Genomic DNA, 25,398 nt, shown 5'->3' with positions numbered 1-25,398 from the left:
CAGACGAGGACTCGTGCTCCTCCTCCGTCCCGCTGTCGCCGTCCTCCTCTCCGAGGTCCATGGCCTCCGCCCCCGGCTGTCCTCCGGCCAAATGCGTGTGCAGCAGCTGCGGCCTGGAGATCGTGGACAAGTACCTGCTCAAGGTAAGGGCTTCGGGGCGCCCGTCGGGGCCGTCCAGCGGGGTCCGACGCTCCCCGCCGGGCCAAGGAGCGAACGTGGGGAGCCCCACGGTCTGGTTCCGGGGCCGGATTGTGGCCCCTTGCCGTGGGCTCGACGTCGTGGGGAACGGCCCGCGGGGCAGCACCCCCATCCCCTCCCCATCCGGGTGGTCACGCTTCCCGGGGCCGGAGCCCCGGCTTTCCGCGTGCTCGAGCTCCCCGAGGGAAGAAGGGGTTACTCGGGGTCTCCCTTCCTCGCATGCTCCGCGCGGGAGCCAGCAGCCCCCAAGTGCCGCCCCCTGAGCGACCCACCCTGTGCCCGGGGGCGGGGCGGGACGGTGGAGCGCTTGGCTTTGCTCCCCGGCTTGGTCGCCTCACCCGAAGGTGCTACTGCGCCCAGAACAGTCGCCCCTTTCTCTGAAAGCGAGGGCTCCCGGGCTGGGCACTGCCCCTCGAAGGATGCGGGCAGGGCCCTTGGCACCAGGACTTGGCGCTTTGCGCTCATCTCGGCCACCTGGAAGACTCAACAAAGACAGAAGCGGGCCCACCCCGCCCCCACACCCCCACACCCCCACACCCCCGTGCCCTGAAACACCCTTCGGTTCCTTCTCCCTTAGCTTATTCCGGCTTGTTTGGGCTTCGCGATCGCCCTTCCGGGGGTTCTGGCCTCTGCTGGGGCGCTGTTTGCTTATTTGTATCGGTTTGGTTTGGAGGGTTGGCCGTGGGCCTTAATGTGTTATGGATCCTGCTAGCTTCCCCACCTCCACCCCCTTTTTGTAGGCTCGAAGGTCCCTTGGAGCAGTGGGGGGTGGGGGTCCTCTATGCGAATAGGACTTGGCTCGTTTAAAGAGCTCCCCAGCAGTGAACTGGCTTCTCCGAGAACGGTCGATTTCTAGTTCTGAGGGTTCTTTCCTGGAGTCCACTGGCAGATGTAACTTTGAAAATACTGTCGCTTCCACCTTAAAATATCACCATTTCTTCATTTACAGAATGGGAATCCTATTCTCTGGCTGCTTCCCCAGGCTGTAGTGAAGCCTTTATCTTTTCATGGCTTTATTTTAGCTTTTTATAAATGCATTACAAAGTTCAAAAGCTAATCCTAACAGTAGGTTTTTAAAGGTGATCTCTTAATATGTCTTTTAAAAACCTTAGAGCACAAATTTGCATTTTTCCAAATTGGTGATATTGTTTCTGAAGGAAATAAACTATCCTCTCTTGTACTGTGTATACCTATACTATACTAGACCTGCCTTTTTAACTGAAGCTGAGCCTTTCAGGGATCACCCTCTTCTTGGTTTGGACTTGGGCAGAGCAGTTGAACAGAAGGCTTGTTGAGCCTGTATTTGAGAATAAGTTGCTGAAAGAGCTTGTGTTTTCAGAGGCTTTGACTTTCGCCCTTCTGATACATCAAGCTTCTTAAGAAAAATGTATGGACTGGGAACACTGGAGTTGGACCTCCAGGCCTCAGCTGTCTTCCATCAGTTTGGGGCATGTTTGGAATATACAAGCATGTTCAGGAGCTGGGGTGTTCATGATCTTTTGAGAAGCGCATGTGCCTAAAACCCAGACTTGATTGTTGACTTCTCAAGTTTGACTGGAAGATGCCAAGCTGTCCTGGCTGCTATCGGGTGCTCAATTGTTAGCCACTGAGCACGTCATTTCATGTTATTTGGCAGGAAAACGGAGCTCTTGGTACGGTCCACTGGGCCTGGTTTTCGTCAGACTTCGGTTCAGACCCATAGTGGGGCACAGATTCTGTCTTTCACACACTAACCAGAGAGACTATTGGTTGGCTTGTTTAGTTCATGTCGCAGTACATCCCTTTGGGGGAATTTAGCAAACTGAGGTGCATGCTTATAACAGCATCCTGCCAATGTGGTTAGACATACAGCATCTCCAATGCTGGTTTAGTTCATTTTGGGTGGGCTTTTAAAAACGGATGGAGCCTTTCTCTTTAAAAGAATTATAAATTGCTAAAGGAAAATCCCAAAACTCTCTTTGAAGGAAGATAGCACTGATAGGTTAGATGTGGATCCGCCTTTATTTCAAGGCAAAGGGATGGAGGCCTTTCCCTGGGGTTCTGAAGCTTCATTTATTGGTACTAAGAAAGCCCCAAAGGAACAATAAAGAAAAAGGTCTGCCTTGACCCCTTCTTTCTCAGCTGACACCCCAGCCCTCATATTTGCGGTTCTGTAAATGACCCCGGGTTTCCAACCTCCTCGTGGCTTCCATTTTATAATGACCACCAGTGGTACCAAGGAAATGCCTATTTCCTTAGGAAGAGATCTGCACTTTGTCCAGTTTGTTTACTCCGTTAGCCCGTAAACGAGGCTGTGTGGACGGTCTGGAAGGGGTCTGGGTTGGTATCTGATTGGGACAGGTAAGCCGAAGGGGAACCGGTGGTCTCTTGCCAGGCCTTTATTTTTGGTCAAACCCTTTGGACCACCTTCTATGCAGGCTCACGTGAGATCCTGATTGTACCACCCTTGACAAACCCCCCAAAGTGTCCTTACTGTTTGAAGGGCAGCTGCTTGTACGGTGTTGCCATTGGAGGTGGGTTACGAGGCCAGAAACGTTGTTGAATAGAGGACATAGCTCTGTTGGTTTGAGAAGCCAAGTGTCATTGATGTGTCCACCATCAGGGACATACCTACTTGGCACTAACTCTAGGATTCTATCACCTGGGACCTGATCAGAAACCATCACCTAGCTGGAGGTAAACTGGACTTTTTGGACAATGTCAGTCACACAAACTCATTTTTGTTACTGATTTCAGTGATAGATTTGTGGTCCACTCTCCCCCCCACCCCACTTAGTGACATTTTTGAGTACTTTGGGTCGGTGTTGAAATGGTGTTTCTGATTTCTGTTCACATTGTCTGGCCAGAGGGAGAATAAAGCTTTTTCAGGTTAATAAGTAGGGGGAGCCAGGAAGGACAGGCCTTAGAGTTTTGCTCCTGTAAACTGAAGAATTCAGATGACCTTTCTGAAACCAGGCCTTCAGGATCGGCTATCTCCTCCCCTCTGGTGGTGATCTGAACCTTCACCACCAAGTAACTAAACCATTCCCTTGACACAAGGAGCAGAGGAATGCCTGAAACACAGCTGCCAGTATACAGCTCAGCCCAGTGAAAACCTAGCCTGGCAAATGATGTTCAGTAGAAAACCGAAGTCACCGCTTTCCTTTGGAAATAGGCAGCCCATGCTGTATGGTTGGGCCAGGATTGCAAACTCAGGTTAGATCAGTTTGGCTTGGGCGCTTTGGGCAGAGTGTGGGGGACTGTTCAGGTCACACATCTTGGGGGAAGAAAACCACCCCCTCCTTCTGAGGATCCGGGGTTTGTTAAGTTAAAAATCTGATTCAAAATGTCAAAAAAAAAAAAAAAGACAACAGAATCTTTTATGGTAATTTTTAGAAGAAACACATAAGGAACTTAAACGTTTTCCTAGTTATAATTTCTGGGAGATTTTGGGGGGATTGTAGGGAACAGATCCAGATGCATACTGATGAAGATGTTAGCTCAAGCCACTCAGTTGAAAGGCAGCATAGCAGTGTCTCCAAGAGGCTTGGGTGTCATAAAACTGCCTGGGACATGCAGGTATGACCTAGGGATGGAGCAGCTCTAGAGAACCAAGGCAGCTGGTGATGTGGTTCAGTGCAAGGAGCTTGCAGGCTAGGTGTCCTGCCCACTAATCAAAAGACAAGTCTGTGTCCTGTGTATGCCCCACTCCCCCTCAAGAATAACAAGGTTTAGAATGGAAGACACACATTCATCTGATGTGTTCCCATGTGCATCGACAAGGCTTTTGAACCTCCTCCTATGTGGGGGGCCACGTTGGGGTCTTAACCGTTGATGAGCTTTCTTTCTTTTTCCGTTTGTTGTCTTTCCAGGTGAATGACCTGTGCTGGCATGTCCGATGTCTCTCCTGTAGCGTCTGCCGGACCTCCTTAGGAAGGCACACCAGCTGTTACATTAAAGATAAAGACATTTTCTGCAAACTCGATTATTTCAGGTAGGTTAGAAAAGCATCGACTCAGAACCTTTCCCTTCTGAGGTTTGGTGAAGTCTGTCCAGTCTTCTACCTAATTCACTTTGAAATAAGCACGACTTAATAGCTTTCACCGGGGTAGCCATGGTGCCCAATCCTTTTTAAAAGATATCGGTCCTTTCGGAATACGTCCATCAACTGCTTCTACTATAAAGAAAAAAAAAATACATAGCCCTTCCCCTTTAGGGTTGAAAGTTCAGGCGGTAGGGTCTAGATAAGCTGGCTTTGCCCACTAGCCCCACCAAGATAATTCAAAGCTACAAGGACCACGAGTGGAAGCCAAAGCTGAGTCTAACTCCTATTAAGATGGAACCAAAGAGTCCCAAGGCCTTCCCCAAAGACCCTCGGGGAGTTGGTCATTGGCAGACTAGATCAGTACCTACCACACAGAAAGCAGCAAATTCCCCCCAGGTACTGGTCAAAAAGTCCAAATGTACTTTCACATTCTACCCAGGAGATGTTATTTGACCAAAAAAAAATTTGGCCTTCCCATTGCCTTCCTTGAACTCTGACCTTCAGGGGCCTGCTTAGAGTAGCCTTGGAACACGCCCTCCCCTTTTTCTCTTGACCTTATCTTTTCTGTATGGAATTTCATTGAAATGGTTCTCAAATTCCTTATGTATGCGTTTAAAAAAAACAATCAACTCAGGGCAGCAATGTACGGAAACAGAAAGTCACTTTTTACAAATGTAAGCACAATTTTCCAAAATTGTCAAGAAAAAGATTAATTTTTTTTGTTGTATCTCCAAATGGAAAACATTTAGCTTTTACAGAGGCATGTCACATGTGAGAGAAGGAGACCATTAAGGTACATCAGGAGTTTGAGCTTTGCAGTTGAGTAAAGTGTGGGTAACTTCATAAAAATTCAGAGTTTTGTGATGAGGAAAAATAGAAATGCATAGTTTAAAAAAAGTAGCTGGCTTCCTCTCTCTATTAGGAACCCAGATGGGCTGGAAAGGCCTCGGTCTGCTTCCTTTGCTCCCCCTGGGAGGACTGGACGCTTCCTCTCATGGTCCTAGTTTAAAGGCCAGTTGTAGTAGCATTTCAGACTGGGACACTGGGGCAATGGATATCCTGACCATTTTACTTATGTTGAAGATTGCTCTTGGGACGGCATTAGTCAAAACTCCCAAAGGCCATTGAAGCAGTCGGCATGTGGGCCATGGCTTTTAGCAGCATTCAGAGCCCAGGATGGGGCCTTGGGCGTCGTTGGCCCCTCAGAAATATGTTTGGTTGGACTGGAGCAAAGTGGGACAGAAAACTTGCCAGTGCCTTTGTTTTTCTTCTTTCTACCCCTGGAACTATTACTCAGTTTGACAAATACTCTCCAGGAATGAAATCTAAAAGGAAATGAAGGGTTTTGGTTTTTTTTTGGGGGGGAGGGGTACATCTTGTACCTTAACAAGGTCCACAGTTAATCTCTTCCTTGAAAGTATCAAAAGGCCATTTTTTCCCCATATGGATAACAGCCCAATATCTTGTGACCAATGGACCAGTTGAGTGCTGGTTCTGTTTTGTTTTGTTTTGGGGGGAGGGTTGCTGGGCAGGGGGGTATCCATTGCACCTCATTTAGTCACAGAATAGTCTCCATTTTCTATCCCACTCTGCTGATTTATTTTACTCTGTGATACGTATAATACATCCACATATTTTTTCAATCAATTCTGGTCATGGAATGCTTTGGAGTATTTGGAATTGATCGGCTATAAAAGCAAGCTTGTCACCCCTGAGGCGGAAGACTGGGCGTTTTCTCCTGGTTCCATTCCTGGCCGTCCTGAGCTGGTCGCCAACGACAGCTTTCCGGCTTCCTGAGCTTCTGTTGTGTTTGTGGATTTTTACCCCGTTCTTCAGATTGGAAGCCCTCCCAAAGTAGCAAGTAATTAAAAAGAAACCAAGAAAACACAAACCTCCTAGACTATGATTATGCAATAACGGCAGTCTTTGCTCATACGGAATCTGTTGGAATTGAAACCCACTGTTGAGCGGTGACTCTTTTTGAATTGGGAGAAATTATAATATTTTCAGAACCTACTGAGTTCTTGCGGGAGGAGAATTAGAAGGAAGGTCCATGAAGGTTTTGAATGTTGGACAGGAGCAAGTTAAGGGGAAGGGACACAAATGTGTCTGGTTGGTGCGTTCTTTCCTTGCTTATTTTGACTCAAGATGAAATGTCTGCCTCCCTTTTCTGCCCCCCCTTCTTCTTTACCGTAGAAGATACGGAACCCGCTGCTCTCGCTGTGGGAGACACATCCACTCTACCGACTGGGTCCGGAGGGCCAAGGGGAATGTCTATCACTTGGCCTGCTTCGCTTGTTTCTCCTGCAAGAGACAACTCTCTACTGGGGAGGAGTTTGCTTTGGTTGAAGAAAAAGTCCTCTGTAGAGTCCATTATGACTGCATGATGGACAATTTAAAGAGAGAAGTAGAAAATGGTAAATTCTCCCTCCGTCACAGCGGGTGTTGTTTGGGGGGTGGGGCTGGGGACAAGAGGATGAGTAGCATGGTGTCCAAATGCTTGTGCTGAAGTTAACGAGTTGGCATTTTAGCTTCATGACTGTTGGGTGAAAATATTTTATTTGGTCATATTATAGCCCAAATAATGGTGGGTATTGCATGCGGCCGTGTGTGTGTGTGTGTGTGTGTGTGTGTGTAAAGTAATTTCATAATACAATTATAATAATTAATTGTTCCCTATTCTTTAGATTTAGGTCTCTCTCCATATTATGTATGTATACACATACATTTTAAGCTATCAAACTAAATTTTATTGTTTTGGAAGTAAGCACACCATATTTTTCTGATGGACAGATTACCTATTTCTGGACAGCTGGTGATAAACATATTTTGCCAGAAATAGTAATTATAATTGTACAGATTCACTTTCATTCTTTAAAAAACTTTCAAAAATAAAAAAATTTGCAAGTTTTCCTTACAAGGAAGTTGTTTCTAAATAAATATTGGACAGAGGGGGGAAATCTGTGGGGGGGAAAAAGCAGGTTTAATAAATACAATATTTTACAAAGACAGAACTAATTTGACTTTCAGTGGGAAGGAAGGCAACAACATTGATCCCCGATAGTTCTGGGAAGGAAAATGATTCCACATCCTAAATGACAAACAGAATCTTTTTAAAAAATCAAGGGCAAAGATCCTGAGGAATTTAGGGCTGGTGAAGAAAGAGAAACCATCTTTGACCTAGACTGAAAAAGCCGAATGTACATGTATCACTACGCTGGCAACCAATGTGATACTTTGGAAGTTTTAAGCTTAAAATAAAAGATGTCCCAAACAGAACTTATAAATAGAAGCTATGATGGGAATACTCCCCAGAAGTTAATACTTTGAGACTGGGTGGCTGGCCAAAGGACCTTCCTTTAATTGAAATATGAATATTACCATGATATTCCAAAGACGTTGTCACAATGACCTTTGGTTGTCTTTTTTAGGATAGATATTTCGCCTGAAAACAGTGTACATGTGTGTGTGTGTGTGTGTGTGTGTGTGTGTATAGAGAGAGAGGAGGGAGAAGGGGTGTGTGTGTGTGTAAATGAGGGTATAGGGGCGTCTTTCTCAGTATTACATGGTAAGCTAAAATGTATGCTTCTTTGTTACTAAAGGAGAGTAGGGTCATCTTGTCTTCAACGGATACATTTATAGATTCCTTTGCTTAGCAATGGGCCTATTTCATCCCAGAGTGTGTGCGCTTTTTCTTAGGGCTAGTGCACAAACACTCTTTTTGTCCTGTTGTGTTTACATCGTGTTGTGGCTTTAAATGTCAGCTCCAAATCTTTTCTCCAGGGCAGGCAAGGGATCTTTTTTGGTCCCATGCCATGTGAGCTCCGATGTTCTGGTCTTTCTTTGTATCCTCAGTGCTTAGCATGGGCCCTGGTTCTTTGTAAGTGTTTAATACGTGATTGTTGCCTGACTGGTCACATATTGAGTAAATAAGAAATGGGAAAGAATGGATTCTGGCAGCCTGGATGTGTTCATCTGAATGATCAACCCAATTGCTGTATTTTTCTTTTGAAATTCAGGCAATGGAATTAGTGTGGAAGGCGCACTGCTCACTGAACAAGATGTCAATCACCCCAAGCCAGCCAAGAGAGCTCGGACCAGCTTTACAGCCGATCAGCTCCAGGTAGAGGTGGCCAGTGGGGGGATTTGGAAATGTCAGTGACATCCCTCCCTCCTGTGCCCAGTGCCCCTGTCGACACACGGCTCTTACAGCCTTACCGAGGCCTCGCTTTGTGTTTGTTCAGGAAACCAGCTAGGTGGCTCTGGAAACATTCTTTGATGGCCCCAGAGTGGTTCACAGAGGTTCAGGATCAGGCATTTCTTGAAATAGAACCAGCAGCTACTCATGCTTTTTCCCCAGAGGCAGTTTGGTGGTGTTCTGCAAAATGGAAGCAAAATGTTGATCCCTTCAGTCTGCCCAATGAAATTGGCTTCGAGACATTTCTGTCACTGCACATCATTTCCAAAGAAGACAAATATTTTTGAGAAATTATGTAGCATCAAGATGTATCATGAGCAGCTTGTGGGACATTAACATATTAGCATTTTACGTTTCACTGGAACACAGCACGCTCGGCCCTCTTGAGGAGGGACGAGATGGTGTGTTTTTAGGGTTGGAAGTAATTGCAGTCACATGGGCACGAACAGGAACCCAGAGGTTGTTGCCAATCAAATGGACCTTTTTCTTCTTTTTAGAGGGACTGAGGCTTGGCAGTTGGCGATGCCTCTTGAAAAGGGAAGGCTTATTTTCTTTCAGTCTGGTGTACCTTAGTGTAACTGTGATTGCCCTAGGCTTGAGTCCCCCGGATGTTAGGAGAAGCTAACCAAAGGTGATTTTGAAAGCTATCCATCCACTTGTTTCCAAGGACGCCATGTCCTTTGATGTGACTGATGTGTCTTTCAAAAAAATGATTTCCTTCAAAATCTTACCTACAACTTAATATACAAATTTCTGCCTTTTAAACTTTCTGTATCATGCTATAGGGTAGTTAGGAGGATCATGGGAAATGATAGATGAACAAACATTTAATGCTGTTTTTGAACAAGGCTCTGTTCTAGGTGCCAGGATGTAGGCTTACCCTCAGATAGGATGACTCGGCATAGATAACGATACAATTAAGCTTTTAAAAAGTGGATTGTTTCAGTGAAAAGACCAACTGCCATTAGGCATAAAAATGATTAACAGTAAAAGAATTAGGGGGGATGTATGAGAATGAATGAATGAAACCGTTTGCTAGCTGGGTTGCTAAGGGGTGCCACAGGGCCCGGAACATGGGGTCTGGAGTCAAGAAGACCTGAGTACAAATCCAGCCTCAGCCACTTACTAGCTGTGTGAGACTAGGCAAGTCACTTCACCTCTGTCTGCCTCAGTTTCCTCATCTGTAAAATGGAGCTCATAATCGCACCTGCCTCCCAGGGTTATTGTGAGGATCAAATGAAATGATTGCATAGCATTTAACCCAGTGCCTGACTCATACCAGGTGCTATTTAAATGCTACCCATGATGATTCTGAAGTGTTCACTATTACTGAGCACTGGAGGTGCAATGGAGAAGGAGGACAGCCCCAGCTCTCCAGGAGCTCTGGTGCTAAGGGCAGAAACAACACAAGGGGACCATTTCAGCTGCCAGTCAGATGGAAGGGGTCACTGTCCTTTGCAGGGATCAGATCCCACCAGTTTCTGATGCTGCATCAGCCCCATGGTTATTCAAACCTCTTGAGTTGGGGGTCCAGGGCTGCCTCTGTCAGGGAGAGTAAAACCTCAGACAGTTCATTCAGAAAGCAGCAATGAGCCAGAAGAGGACTGGATTTCCTGGGGTGGAGTTAAAAATAAGAGAAGAGCAGGGCTGGAGGCTGGAAAGGCCCTTGGAAACCACTGAGACCGTTGACCATTTTACAGATTCAGAAAATGGGCCTCAGAGACTTTATTGATTTATGAAAGTCCCATGGGTGACAAGGTCAAGATTCCAACCTGTGCCCCTGTTCCCTAGGCCATGCTGCCCCTTAGCCTGGTGACTTAGCAGGCACAAAGGTCATTTTAGAATCTCTGAGGAAGTCCCCACAGAAAGTGAGGTTTGACCAAGTGACATGATCGGCTGGGACGTTAATCTGAATATTAGTAGAATTTTAAAAAACTGACAACCAAACTCGGTTTTTTCCGGGTATTTTAATATTTCGAACATAACATCTCAAGTGAAAGAAAAGTAGATATTTTTAGGTAGCCCTTGACCCTGGAAAAAACCTTTACAAGCTGTTTGGCCAATACAAAAATGCTCACGCAGGGCCCTGGACGCAGGGGAAAGTGAAGTGCCCAGGCTTGTTTTCTCCGATGCCAGGGAGCTCCCTGTTCTGCCAGGGGTGCAGGGGCGAAGTCCTCCCTGTCTCTGTGCAGAAACAGGAATGTTCCAGTAGCTGCTTTTCATTTTGGCCTTTGCAGCCCTCATCCCACTGGGGGCTCTGAATAGCCCTGGAGGCTGGGCTGAGCATGAGGCACAGAGAGCAGTCCTCACTTTTCCCATCTGTAAAGGGAAGGGATTGACCAAAGCCAGCTAGGCCTTCTAAGGTCCCTTCTGCTGCTAGTGATGTGACCTTATTGCCTCCCATTCCACACATGAGAAAACCGAGGCTCTGGCTATGCAGAGTCACAGCTAGGATATGGCAGGGCTGGTTCTACAACTCCCAAGTCATCTGACTCGAACCCCTAGGCCTCTTTCTACTACATACACCAGACAGCTTGGATTAGAAAAACTATATTCTCATATTCTCTCTCTCCCTCCCCCTCCCCCTTATTTCCTCCTCTTCTCTCTGTCTCCCTCCCCTCCCCCTTCTCCCCCTCTCTCCCCCTCCTCCCCCTCCCTCTCTCCCCCTCCTTCTCTCTCCCTCTCTTTCCCCCTCTCTCCCCCCTACTCTTTTTCTCCCTCCCCCTTCTCCCTCCCCTCCCTCCTCCTCTCTCTGCCCCTCTCCTCTCCCTTCTCCCCCCTCCCCCTCACTTCTCCCCTTCACCTCTCCCTCCCTCCCTTTTCTCTCTGTGTCTCTCATTCACACACACATGTACACGCCCATACACAGAAGCCTCAGCAGTGTGCAAAGGGCCATGTTCTGAAGATCTCTTCACATGCTGTAGTGTAATAAGAACTGACCTTTTTGTGGTGCTTGAACATTACAAGACACACGATTTCGTTTGATCCTTGTGAGAACAGCCCCTGTAATGGGTGGAGAAATGTCCCCAATTAGGGGAGAAATTTCAAGGCATTAACAAGCCAGATTAGCACTTTCTCAGGTGAGTTAATATACAATAATACCTTTTGTAAATCCCAAAGCACCGTCTCACTGTCAGTTCTGAGAATAATAATGATGATTATGCCCACTTGGCTTGATTAATCCAATCAGGGACCAGCACTTTGGGATGAGTACTGAGGGGTTTCTGCCTCCTGGCCCCTTGCCATCGGAAGCGCTGGCTGGGGAGCATGGCGGTAAGGCTGGATGGGGCTGTTGTCTGGGTCTTGGCTTGCTCCTGGGACCATTCTGGATTGAGAAATGCCAGCCCTTCAGGCCTTCCTGGGGCTCCGGGGCTGAAGTCCGCAGCCAGAAGGGAGGCAGGATCAGGGCATCCGTTTTTCTCCAGCTTCTCTTCCTGTTCCAGGAAAGGCATGTTTGGCTTCAGGCCTGCCTCCATCCGTGACCAGGATCGTCGGCAGGAAAAGCTCCCTGACTTTCATTCCTGGTCACAGTCCCACGTGCACGTGGCACGGCCAGGTTTGCCAACCAGCCTCTTAGAGAGCCTGGTTTTCCCTTTGATCTGAACCTGGATTTTCAGTGGATTTCGTGCCCTCTCCCAGTGTAGCAGGCAGCTCAGCTCCTGAGAGCCTTGGGCAGTTAGTGAGGCATGAGTGGGGGTCAGAGGTTGTGGGGTCGGTCTGACTCTGGTTACCTTGTGCTGCTTTGCCCATCTGTACGGACGGTGCTTTGAGCGCTTACTACATGCTGGGTAATGATTGACCTGCCAAGGCCCGACTTGGGCCAGCAGGCAGCTGTAAGCAGAAAAGCTGGCAATTGTGAGTTGGACATCTTTGGATATTAGATCGTGTTTGACCCATGAGCCAAACCAATTACAGGTGTATAAAAAATATGTCGAGAGGGCAACTAGGTGGAACAGTAGATAGAGTGCCTGGCCTGGAGTCAGGAAGACCTGAGTTCAAATACAGCTTCAGATATTTCCTTGCTGTGTGACCCTGTGAAAGTCACTTAACCCTATTTGCCTCAGTTTCCTCATCTGTAAAATGAGCTGGAGAAGGAAATGGCAAGCCACTCCAGTGTCTGCCAGATGGAGTCACAAAAAGCCAGACACGACTGAAAAGCCTGAACAACAACGAAGAGAAGGGACTGGGGTGAGGAAAAAGCCGGAATGATGGTGGGGGAGGGCCCTTATTGATCAGATTCAAGTCAGATTGGCACGTAGTTTGGGGGGAGGGGACGTGCCCTCCTTAGTTGCATAGCAATGCATGTATCATTACTAATAATCTTTTAGAGACATTGTATCAAATAGTAATAAAACCCTCTTTCAAAACATTAGTTGGGTGGGGAGGAGGTGGTTTACCTTTCTGGTATATTTCAGTCAAAGATTCCCTAAGAGCCTCCACTTGTAAATTGTCAGAGGATAAAGGCCGGGCGTGAGAGGACGCCCCCTGGTGTTGAGCAGCTGCCAGAGGCGGGCCAGCCACCATCTACAAACTCAGCTTGGGCTCTTAGCTGCTTAACCCTGGCACTACAGCAGTGACTTGGCACTGGGAGGTTTTTCAAAGCACTTGTACTTTGTAGTTGCAGAAAAACTCTAGGAAATGGTCATTGCCAGGCCTCTTAGCCTCAGTTTATAGATGAAGGTGAACCTCAAAAAGCCTAAGTGGCTTGCCCTCTGGTCACACAGCTAGTAGGTGTCAGAAGTGGAATTCAAACCAAATTCTTTTTTAAAAATTTATTTTATTAATTTATTTTTAGTTTTCAACATTCACTTCCATAAGCTTTTGAGTTTTAAATTTTCTCCCCCTCCCCCCTTCCCAAGACAGCATACAATCTGATACAGGCTCTACATATACATTCCTATTAAACATATTTTCACATTAGTGATGTTGTAAAGAATAATTAGAACCAATAGGAGGAATCACAAGGAAGAAGAAACAAAACACAACAGAAGGAAAAAAAAAGAGCAAATAATCTGCTTTGATCTGCGTTCAAATTCCAGAGTTCTTTCTCTGGATGTGGATAGCATTTTCCATCATGAGGCCTTTGGACATGTCTCAGATCCCTGCATTGCTGAGAAGGGCTAAGTCTATCAAAGCCAGTCATTGCACAACGTGGCTGTTACTGTGTACAAAGTTCTCCTGGTTCTGCTCATTTCACCCAGCATCTTCAAATCAAACTCTTAACTGACTCCAAGAAGAACAAGTTGGGGTGCCACTATTCAGCACCTACTATGTGCTGAGCAGTCTGAGCTTTCTTTCACTACAATGATGACAATTTTGTTCATGCGGATGTTGAAAGCAAACTTTCAAACAGGTGTACACATTTTGTTAAAGTCAGGGAGGTGAATTTATTCCATTTTAAACTTTAAAATTTGAGAGGAAAAAACCAGTATTTAACACTATTGAAAAGTCTCTTCCCTTTTTGAATAGTGCTCTGTTAATTATACAGACTCCTGTTTTGTATTCTATCCAGATGAGCATTCTAAATCTTTTTAGATTAAAATTACCTTTCTGTGGTTAGCATTTTCCCATTACTGGCTTTGAAATAATGAAGTAAAAAGGCCCTCCCTTGTTGGGCAGCTCCCTCCGGCCTCCTGTTGTCTAGGGGCAGAGTAAAGATCCCCATTTGCCAAACCTGCCAAGTTCATGCTTTCCTTTGTTGCCTCCCCAGGTTATGCAAGCTCAGTTTGCTCAGGACAACAACCCAGATGCCCAGACACTCCAGAAACTTGCAGAAAGAACTGGCTTGAGCAGAAGAGTCATCCAGGTGACTACTGGGCAGGCCTCCCAGGGGCGGGGGGGGGGGGGCCCAAACGATTCTAGGCTTTATTTGGTCGTTTAGGCAACAAATGTTTCTGATCTGCAAGGCCCTGGGTTGGAGGATGGGGTGGGGAGAGACAGACAGGCAGAGACTGACAGAGACAAACAGAGACCCTGCCCTCGAGGAACTTCTGACTGGTGAGATAAAACATGTACACAGAGAAGTAAGTACAGGTAGATCTTAGCATTTCTGTTTATGGAGAGCGAAAATTTCTGAGAGATATAGTTTCTGGATAATTATCCATTTTGTTAATTATTGCTAGTGGATAATTAATAAAAGGGGTCAGCAGTGCTCTCGAATGCCAAAAACCCCTCATGGAGCCCACTCAGCACTTGTATGCCCTTGGAAGAGCAGGTATTCCTGAGGGTGGAAATCAACTCTGATTGGTTAACAAGTAATGAGGGAATGAATATTCTAATGAGAGGTTGGCTTATTCTAATGAGGGTCTGGTAGATGTGACTCTGATCACTCAGTCTTGGTCGAAGGAGACTTATTTATACCATGCCAGCCTGTCTAGGGTAGTCTAGACACACAGGAGAATGTTTCCCCTCAGACTTATCTGACTAATACACAGTGGTCTGGATTTCACCCAACTAGAATCTCTTCACCTTTCCCAGGGGGGTGCATCTGCCCAAGATTTTCTCTCTCTATCAGCCCTGCCCTTCAACGGCTGGCTGAATTGCCTGGAGAGAACGGGGAACTGGAAGGGGAAAACCTTAGTCCTAATTCCATACTTGGTTACTAATATGAGAGAAATGATGATTTCTCTGATGTTTTTCTCCATCTAGTCAGGATCCCACGCTGTAACCTTGTGTGTCAGCCTGGTTCTGGGCTCTCTTCATCAGGCTCTTTGGAGGTACCAGGGAAGGTGATGGGAATTTGGAGGGTGACAGGCATTCCTGGAGTCAGAGTGTTGTGAACAGTGAGCTGGAGGTGGCTTTGAGTCTCGAGGGCTCCTGCCAGAGGAGAATGGACAGAACGATTTCTAGGAAGACGGAGCAGAGCTTTGGAGGATCTTAAATGCCAGCTGGGTTTGCACTTGCTTCTGTCGTGGGGAGGGGGTGGGGGACCAGCTGAAGGTTTTTGAAAAGGGATGTGGCCTAAGTTCTTTAGGATATTGTGCTAATGGTGATGGCAGGTGGGGTTGGCGTAGTGGCAGAGGCCAGGCAGGTGCTCATCGAAGGGACTGCTTTGTGAGGTGCTAAGGGCCCAAATCAGCGTGGCAGAAAATGCAAGAGGTCTATGAGGAAACATTGCTAGGACTTTGGGGATGGTTCTCCAGGCAGCGGCCACATAACAGGCTTCTAATGTGTCAGGTCCTCTGCTGGATGATAGATCCCTGCTTCCCCTTCATGCACACACTCACGCATACACTCATACACACACACTCACACACACTCACCCATACACACACTCACACTCACACACACACACTCACCCTCCCCCATATACATACACGCTCACACTTACACACACATACACACTTACACTCACCCATACACACTCACTCCCCATGTAGTAGGAGAGTTTTCGTACAACTGTGGACAATAAAAAGGGCAGCAGGTATTGTGTGACTGACTTTCAGCTGAGGGAGAGATGACTGTTGAAGGGGGTTCTGGAAAGAGCTCGGGTTGAGATAGCATTTGAGTTGGCTCTTAAAAAGCAAGCTGGATGTCAATAGGCGGTGAGCATCCTTCCTTCATGAACGACTAACTTGAGTAAAGTCACAAAAGTGAGAAAACCCAATGAAGATTCAGGAAGAAAAGAAAAGAAGGGTCCTATTTGGTCGGAACAAAAGGAGAAACAGTGGGAATTAAGACCAGCCTGCTGGGCCAGCTCCTGCAGGGCCTGGATGCCCCGAGAGGGATTTCAGTCGATAGCTGTTGATGGTTTTTAGGTAGAAACGTGACCCAACCGCCAGGAAGGGGCGTTAGGAAGATGGCTTGTGTGATGAGCTGGCTCAGAAGGAGGAGAGTTTGGAGGAAGAGAGAGGAGGCAGAAATGGCAAAGTTCTGAAACTCAGCTGCTAGGAGGACCTTTGATGAGATGAGGGTGAAGAGGAGGAGCTACTTTGGGAGACGGCAAATGCCATTTTGCGTCCCCCCATCTCTTCCAACTTCTTGTCATCCAAGTGGAAGTATGGGCTGGGTAGCTGGAGTTGTATGTTGGAATTCGGAAGACATTAGGGCTAGAAGTCAAAGGATCTTGAGGTTCTTTTGGCCTGACAGCGGTAGTGGGGCATAGAAAAGGGAGAGCTGGCCTGGAAGCCAGGGAGACGTAGGTTCAAGCCCTGCCTCAGACACAAAATGACTGTGGGACCCTGAGCGAATTGATGAATCTTTCATTACTGAAGGCAGCGAAGACTCGGTTACAGAGGAGGGACCAACCCTACCAGCGAATGACATTCCAGTTCCAATTGCTGTCCCTACTAACGTGTGACTGTGGGGATGGATGAGGTCACTAGAGCAAAGAGGGATTGAACTTTGCCTGGAGTAAGCATCCATCAGTAAAAGGCCAGGGAAGGGAGGACCATAGAGGTAGGCAGAGAACCAGAAGGGGATGTTACGGAAGCCTAGGGAGCCCGGGGTTTTGTGAAAGGAGTGGTCGCCATCACGACGTGGAGGAGTCGAGGGAGATGAGAACCAGCCACCATGCTGAGGGCCCACGGAGAGTCACAGGGTGTGGATAAGCTGAGGCAGGAGCTGGTGTAACAGCCCATGTTTAGGCTCAGCATGCCTCGCGCGAGGAGCAGGGGAGGCGGGGTTAAAACCATTACAATGCACAAGTCCAAGGATTTGCGTTATTGAGCTGGCTAGGAGGTGACAATGCATTCTTGTTATTTTAAGAAGCTATTTTTTTTTTTTAAGTCCAGACCTAGGATGTCATTAGTGGAAACTCCTAGTGATGCAGAACAGTAACTCATCTGTAATTTGTCAGCTTCATTTGGTCTTCCTTCATTCCTTGAGAAACTTCTTCCAGGACTCTGGGTAGGTCTCCCATGGAGGATGCATGAGAGGACATGGGCCAGAGGCCCATTAGCCAGGCAGCCATGGCTGGGTCACAGTCTACACTGCAAGATGGAGCATGCAAATTAATGAGGCCCCAGGCCAGAAGATTAATTGAATCATAGACTAGCTTATGGAGTGGATTATTTTTCAGGACCAGGGAGCTGAGTCCTCTCCTACTTTGATCATTGCATGTCTATACTAGGGTTTGGGTCTGAGTACTACATATACAGAGGAAGGATGTCAAACCAGAAGGATGGGGTGTTCACAGAAGTGAGACCAATATTGTGCTGTGAACAGAGACTGTCCACATGGAAAAGAGTGGAAGGAACAGGGGACGTATTAGCCTAGAGAAGACTTGAAGTGGGATTGGTGGCTGCAGGCACTTGAAGGCCAACCTTTGGAAAGACCTAGGATTCCTTCTGCGGAGGTCTGGAGAGCAGGATGAGGACCAGTAGAAAGAAGTCACCCAAGGGCTAAGAGATAATTTCAGCTCCATATATTGTGAAGGTCTGTGGATGGAGACATTTGAAGAGGCCAGAGGCCCTCTGGCATTGCCATGATGACAGAGAAGAGTGCCTCCTGGCTCCTGTGGCAGGGTTCCTGCCAACTGGCAGTGAGGGCTGCAGAGCGCCTCAGCTGGGTGTGACCAGTAATGCAGCAGAGCCCGCAGGAGTCAGTCTCTCTGGTTCTGATGGGTCATTCCTGACTTTCAGATCTTTATCAGAAAGTCAGTGGCACGTGGTAAAAAGCCTGTTAGATATGGTTAGGAGACTCGAGTTGAAACTCTGTGTTGAGCATGTGATAGCTGTTGGAGGCCTATTTTATTGTGTGAAAAAATCACACAAGCACCTCCATCACGAGGTGGGTTATAAGAATCCAGTGAGATTGGGATCTCTGGCAGGTACTCTGCAAGCTTTTGTGGGGAGGGTCAGGAGGCATCCAGACCTTCTGGTCCATAGGGGCAGACACCTGCTCTTGCCGCTGTAGACGGGTGCCACATAACTTGTTAGCTCAGTTGCTGCGGGCCTGGAGATGGCAAGACTTCCCCGAGGGTACCCAGATTGCAGACTTTCAAGTTAAGCTTGGAGATGAAGGTGGCTGGTTGGCTGCCCCTCCTGACGTCTCGCCACATCAGGATTCCTCCATCTACAAGCACAGGAACGGATTGTGACCATCCTAGGATGGAGGTGTCTGGAGCCCTTTGAAGGTGGCAGATTGCTTTGCTCACACTCTCTCCTTTGAGCCGTATCACAACCCTTGGCCAAAGGCACCTCCCAGATTAGTCTTCCATGATTTACATTTGAGCAAGTGAGGCTCAGGGGACATTCAGTGACTCTTCTCTCGCCACGGGGCCAGTAGAGGTCAGAGGTGGCATTGGGCAGCACTCAGCTGTTGTATCTCCCCACCTTGCCAGGGCATGGGAAGGTATAGAATCACTGAGGATGTGGCCTTGGGGGGGACAGGAAACTTGGGTGAGGTTCATTTCCAAGGGATTTTCTGAAGTTTTCCAGGGGGCTGCCTCTCCTAGGGATCCTAGAAGGAAGTCTGCAAGGAGAGCTTTGCGGGGTAGTGGGTTTTAGATATGAAGAGTTGACTGAGTTCTAGCAGATCTCTTTTTTTTTTTTTTTTTGCATTGCAGTAAATAAGGGGGTGGGTAGTTGGTTGTTTGGTCCATCTGTGAGGGAACAGAAGGTATGTGCCAGCATCTGAGAGCCACCAATCCTACTCTGCCCCTAAAACGGCCAGCCTGGTTTTGTCATCTTATCCTGTGTTTCCTTCCTAGGGTTAGAACATTTCAGAAACACTCAGGCCCTTGGCTCTTGGGTTCCACTCGTGATGTATGAACTGGATTGTGCAGTTTTCAAGAGGACAAAAATCCATCACGCTGATCTTTTCCAAAAGACCATCTCAGCCTCAGCAACGGGGGGGGGGGGGGGGGGGGGTGGTAGGCTGACACAGGTGAAATTCCCCTCCCTGTCCTTTTTAATGACTCACCTTTTTATTTGTACCAAATAGTGGGGAGTCATACCCTGGCTGAGAGAAAAACATGGCACTTGAGGGTTTAAACAGATCCTTCACTGCCGAAGCATCTGTTTTGAAGGCTTAGGGCTTAGTAGCCTTAGCCGCAGAATATTTGGGTTTGCCTGCCTTAGGATGGATAGACTCGGCAGGATTGGGCTTAATCATCTTAGGGCTTCATGTCCTTAGAATCAGACTTGGTGACCCTGGGGCCATGTTCGATGACCTCGGTGTCAGACTTGGTGACCCTGGGGCCATGTTCGGTGACCTTGGTGTCAGACTTGGTGACCCTGGGGCCATGTTTGGTGACTTTGGTGTCAGACTTGGTGACCCTGGGGCCATGTTCGGTGACCTTGGTGTCAGACTTGGTGACCTGGAGTCGTATTTGGTGACGTTGGTGTCAGACTTGGTGACCCTGGGGCCATGTTCGGTGACCTTGGTGTCAGATTTGGTGACCCTGGGGCCATATTTGGTGACCTCCATGTCAGACTTGGCTTGGCATTAGTAGTTCTGGCAACCTTAGAACCAGGCTTTGTTATCCTTGGTGCCGTTTTGGGGCTGCTGTGCCAGGCATTGGCCTTGGGGTTTGGGCCTGAGGGGTTTGGTCTTGGAAGGTTTAGCGCTCAGGCTTTGACAGCTGTGGTGTTATTGGCCTGCATTTTCTTTGACTCCCTCTTGTTGGTTTCTTGGCAAAATGCCTGTTTCTCAGAAACTTGGGGTCACGTCCTTTCGGAGACTCCTATCTGTGACCTGGGTTTCTGGATGCCATTTCATTGGTTATTCAATTGGTTATGGGTGATGTGGTTCTTAGACATAACCATCTTAACACCGCCTATGGCATTAATGGGCATCCCACAGAAGGAAAAGACTCGTGTGTGTGTGTGTGTGTGTGTGTGTGTGTGTGTGTGTGTGTGTAGAGTGGGCAGGAGTCTTCTTTCTTAGGATTTGTGTACAGAAGCTTATTTTTTGGGGGTGCGAGAGGTTGTGGCAGCTCATATTCCTCAGGAAGCATTTATTAAGCACCTACTATGTACTAGGCACAGTGCCTGACTTGGAATACAAAAATGCAAGTCCCTGAAGCAGATGCCAAACAAATCAGATAAGTACAAATGAAATCAAAATAATTTGAGGAGAAAGTGAATTTAACTGGGGCAGGTCTCTTGGTGGGACGGTGGCCTGAGCTCAGCCTGGAAAGAAGTTGGGTTGCTTAGAGACAGAGCTGAGGATGGAGGCCACTGCCAGCCTGGGTGAGGTCCTATGGAAAGGCTCTGAGGAGATGGAGATGGAGATAGAGACATACCCACCACACACCTACCAGCACGGGGAGACAGGAGTGCGCGTGCGCGCGCACACACACACACACACACAAACACACACCCCCACATGGGGAGACAGGCGCCCACACACACACACAAACACACCCACACCCACCCACATGGGGAGACAGGCATGCACACACACACACACGGGGAGACAGGCACACACACATACACATACACACACATGCACACAGAATGTAGAATAGAGGGAGCAGTCCATAGATTCCTTCAGCTGCGTTTCTGATCCTGCAGAGGGTCGGGCAGGAACAAGCCAGTCAAGCTCACTGACAAACAGAGCCCTCTGTATTTTCTTCTAGTTGGCCGTCTGGGGCCGTCTGTTTGTTTTTAAGTGATTTGGTCAAGCAATAAATTCAGTTTTTGTAGGAAAGCTTTGGCTCTCAGTGTTTCCACATGAAGTTGCCCGTCCTCTCAGGTCCCTTGGGATGGCCGGTGGGAGCTGCTGGAGCCCAGGCCTGAGGCTGGTTTTTGTCACCCCTGCTTCACCCCCAATGCCCGGAACCCTGGGCACAATCGGCAGTAACTGAAGTTTGTCTTGGCCCTGGCAGCCAGCCTTTGCCGTGCCCTGGGCAGCTCTAGGTGCACAGCATCCAGATGGGCTCCTACAATGATAGTTTCAAGAGATTATAGATACTTGGGCCCCTTTGTTTTATTTTATGAATGAGGAAACCCAGATCCAGATACTCCCTTGCTTACCCGTGATCTCCCCGGAAGTGGACAGCAGCGCCAATCCTTGGGCTGGGTCTTTGACTCCAAAGGAGCCTCTGCCCTTTCCTTCAGCTGCCCTTGTGTGGCTCATGGTTCCTCCCATCTCCCTGTCACACCAGGAGACACACTAAGCCACATTAGTGCCTGGACCTTTCCCGGAGGCCTTTTCTCCACGCACAGATATTAAGTGCCTTCTGCATGCAGAGCTGTGTGCTAGGCTCTGGGGAGAAAGGCAGTCCAGGCAGTGCCCGCACGATGATATTCTAGGCGTTACTGTCCTCCCCAAGCAGAGTTTACTGTGGCAGTGCTGTGTGCACCCAGGGGCAGCACCTGACCCACCCTGGATTTTGTGACTTTCATCGGGCCATAGAGTGAACCCAAAGGATCATTGGTTCATTGGCCTCTTGTGAAGAGCCTGGGGACCCTTAGCCTCAAAGATTCATGGGAGGGCATCTTAGGGCTGCCTCCAAGTATCTGCAGGGCTCTCCAGTGGTCAGGGGACTGGAATTGTTCAGTCAGGCCCAGGCGGGCAGACCGAGGAGCGGCGGGTACCTGTTATAGACAGGCTGACGTCAGCTTGACATAAGGAAAAACGTGGTGAAGGTAGAGGGTTCCAGACATGCCGTGGGGGCCTCACCCTCACCAGCAGACCCCAAGGGAAGCCTGAATGGCCTGGGAATATCCTACTTGGCCATCACTGCGGCTTCTTACCAAACAACTGGCCTTGGGGAATAGCCTATCTGTTGGGAGAGGTGGAGGCGTGGCCAGCAGAGGAGAACCAGTCCGGCCCAGACCCAAGAGTCCGCCAGTGCCTTTCCTTAACATCTTCTTCAGAGGGCGTTGGCTGAATTGCACTTGAAACACTGGATTCACCATTGGTAGTCCTTTCATCTTTGTCTGTATTGGCTGTAGTGAAAACCACAGATTTTTTAAAAAATGGTAGGTTTATGCCCCAGCTGTATACATGCAACAGGATTTGAGGACATCTGATCCATATGGTTAGATTTTAGAAGAGAAGTTTCCAAGGGTCTATTTACAAATGAGTTACTATTTTCAAGTGCTGAATGGCCATTTGTTAAGTGCTGCCTGTATACCAGGCCCTGTTCGAGGTGGTAGAGCTGTGAATTGGCGCCTGCCCTCAGGGAAGGCACACTCTAACATAGACCACAAACACCTCTATGTGTATGCAGGAGAAATTGAAGGCAATGGGTGGCTGGCGTTAGCCCCTCAAGAGTCACCAGAGGGATAGGACCTGTACACATTAGGAACTCCTGTTCCATTTGGGGCCAGGACTTTTCCCCAGTCCCGTGACCTCTAGCATAATGTGTTCTAATTATTGCTTCTCTCCCCCAGTCTCTGGCTAGATAACGTTCCTCCCAGGATACTTGCTAGGTGCACTGTGCCCGTAGAGCCTGTCCAGGGCTTCCCTTGAGGCTGCCGCCATTATTCCAGCCGTCCAGGTTCATGCCCGAGGAGTCGATCTCCCACCCCATGCACTCAGCTGCAGCTCTGCTGATCTGCATCTTGAATGTCTGGCCCCTGTCTCTACTCACCTTGCCCTATCTGTGCCCTCAGCAACACTTAGCCCCAGATTGTGTTATTGCAACAGCTTCCAAAAGTGGACTTCCCACAACTGGCCTTTTCCTCTTTAAAATCTGCCTTCTGGGCAGCCAGTGAGAGCCTTAAGGTGGAAGGCTGACCGGGTCACTGCCCTGCTCTAGAAGCTTCTGGGGCTCCACATTGCTCCCTTTCCCAGCCTGGCTCCACATCCTCTTTCCAGGCTGATTCTGAATTCTTCCTCAATTCCTTTCACCCTCCAGCCAGACTGACCTATGAGCTGTGTGCCATGCACGTCACTGGTCTTCCACTTCCATGCCCAGCGAGGCTGTCCCTCGGGCTTGGAACATTCTCTTTCCTGACCTTCATCTTGGTAGCTCTATCTCCTTTGAAGCTTCAGCTCCTGATACCTCCTACAGGAAGCTTTCCTGTTTTCACCCCCAGTGGTTAGTGTACTCCCGCCCACCCAGTACTGTGCACTTGTTTTTAATGTAGTCCATTCCTAAAGTGTAAGCGCCTTGAGGACAGGGATTGCTTTATCATTGGTTTTGTATCCCCAGCATTTACCAGAGTGTATGTAGTAGGTGCTTGATAAATGCGTGTTGATCAGTTGACTATGCTCTGACATCGCGATAGCTGGATGAGTTTGGACGTGCCCCAGGGTGGATCTGTGACCCTGATGACTTGTCTTTTCTCCCCTAGGTTTGGTTTCAAAATTGCAGAGCACGCCATAAGAAACACGTTAGCCCCAATCATTCTTCCACGGCTCCAGTGACGGCGGTTCAGCCTTCACGGCTGTCTCCCCCCATGTTAGAAGAAATGGCTTATTCTGCATATGTGCCCCAAGACGGGACGATGTTAACAGCCCTGCACAGTTATATGGATGGTAGGTATCGATTGTAACCTTTGATGTTCTGAGCATTGACTAGAAACGCACTGGCCTGTCAGGACCCGCAGTGGCAAGGAAATGGCAAAACCCCAGTTCTAGAGTTTCTGTTCCCAAAGAGCAGCTTGGGAACATCGGAGAACAGAAGGCAGAGATGAGTTTGAAGGTCTCTCCTAGTGAAAGGACAGAGCTCAGGAGCTGTCATGGCTGTGGATTTGGTGTAAGATTCAACCACTACCCTGGGCTTCTCAGCTGATTGGAATAAAAATTGATGTTGGAATGGCCTAGTGAGAAGTGAGGTAATGGTTCACATTTTTAGATTTGTTATCATTAGAGTTTTCATTTAATGTTCTGAAAGTCGTGAGAGGGGGAACCAGAAGTTGTCCCTGCCCCCATACCCAACATATCTTGGCTTCTTTTTAAACACTCATTGTATCATGGAAGTGAATGTTGGATGTTGAAAGCGGTTTTCGTGCCGAAGGCTCAAGTGCGTTCACTTGATGTTTTTGGATTGAACAAATTTTCAGTAATGCCATCAGTAATGGAGGAAACCTCTCTTCTGATTTGTCTTAGGGGAGATGTGAGATCTGGGGCTCCCCCTTCCAGACCATAGTGGTAAAATGGGAACCCTCTGCCCTCACTGCCTCAAGCCCCTGCCTGTGTCTTCTGCTTCAGGATAAAGTACAGTGAATGGGGCTCACATGGAGATGGCATTAGAAGGGGACAGCTTTGGGCCCAGAAGGAAGAGTCGGGCAAAAGTTTTAGTACAGTTTGACTTAATCCTGTCTTTACTGTCTGTACCCAGGAAGGCCGTGGCCCTGCTCTGGGGTTGGTTGAATGGGTTTAAGCAGATAGTGCCCTAAGCTATGATGAGAGCACATGGGAGGGAAAGCAGGAGGAAAGGGGCCCATTCTTTGTTTGAGGAGCTAAATGCCATCCAAATTGAGCTGTCCATTTCTTTCTGTTTTTGTAGCTCATTCACCGACAGCTCTTGGACTCCAGGCCTTGTTACCCCACTCGATGACACAGCTACCAATAAGTCATACCTAACTTCTTTGTTTCAGGGATAGAAATTCTTAAGGATATAATCTGAAGTCATTTATTGTGTATTAAATATCATTGAAAAATATTGATGTTAATTTTTTATTTAACATCCAAAGCATCCTCAAGATCATTTTGTTGCCCAGGTACGTACGTAGAGTTGGCCTGCAAGACACTTTTGTTAACTCTTCCTTTTTCTAAAAAAGAGAATGTTTACAAGAAGATGGCTCCACCCCCTTTTGTATTGTCTGGAAGTAGTTTCCTCTAGCTGTGTGTCTGTTAATTTATTCGTCATCAAAAGAGCACTTTGCCTAAAAGAGAGGACTGACAAGTGTGCAAAATGTTTACAATTCTTTGTGAAATTGTAGTTTATCATCCGTTTGTATCTGTAAGTTATTGTTATAAAATATTACCTGTATTTTTTGAGTTACATACAACTTATACTTTTGAAGTTTGTAGCTGTGAATTTGCAACTGAATTTTATTTTGTCAATTGGCTTTTCCCCCCGAATGAGATGAATAAAGCTTCTGTCGTAGCATGCCAGGCAAAGCCGAGCCTCGTC

General features: G+C 47.8%; 1 protein-coding gene and 1 long non-coding RNA gene across 2 annotated transcripts in view; one reads left to right on the top strand and one right to left on the bottom strand.

The window, feature by feature from the left end:
* Positions 1-25,398, top strand: part of LHX8 (LIM homeobox 8) — a 25,930-nt gene extending 532 nt beyond the window's left edge. Inside the window, exons 2-8 of the mRNA XM_027874095.1 lie at positions 1-143; positions 4,050-4,171; positions 6,419-6,639; positions 8,242-8,345; positions 14,131-14,226; positions 23,612-23,795; positions 24,769-25,398. The exon at positions 1-143 is cut by the window's left edge and continues 19 nt beyond it. Coding sequence (XP_027729896.1) covers positions 1-143; positions 4,050-4,171; positions 6,419-6,639; positions 8,242-8,345; positions 14,131-14,226; positions 23,612-23,795; positions 24,769-24,845 — 947 coding nt within the window. The 3' untranslated portion in view covers positions 24,846-25,398. The remainder of the gene's footprint in view (positions 144-4,049; positions 4,172-6,418; positions 6,640-8,241; positions 8,346-14,130; positions 14,227-23,611; positions 23,796-24,768) is intronic.
* On the bottom strand, positions 8,398-11,607 carry LOC114051678. Its single transcript, XR_003570185.1, has 3 exons — positions 11,523-11,607; positions 11,361-11,423; positions 8,398-8,600 (listed from the first exon to the last, which is right to left on the bottom strand). It is a non-coding gene; the product is annotated as an uncharacterized LOC114051678 (long non-coding RNA).

Source organism: Vombatus ursinus, unplaced genomic scaffold (genome assembly GCF_900497805.2).
Source record: "Vombatus ursinus unplaced genomic scaffold, bare-nosed wombat genome assembly UNPS02014804.1, whole genome shotgun sequence".
NCBI classification, from domain to species: Eukaryota; Metazoa; Chordata; class Mammalia; order Diprotodontia; family Vombatidae; genus Vombatus; species Vombatus ursinus.
Note: the sequence above shows the minus strand (reverse complement) of the source record. Positions and strands in the feature narration are given on the sequence as shown.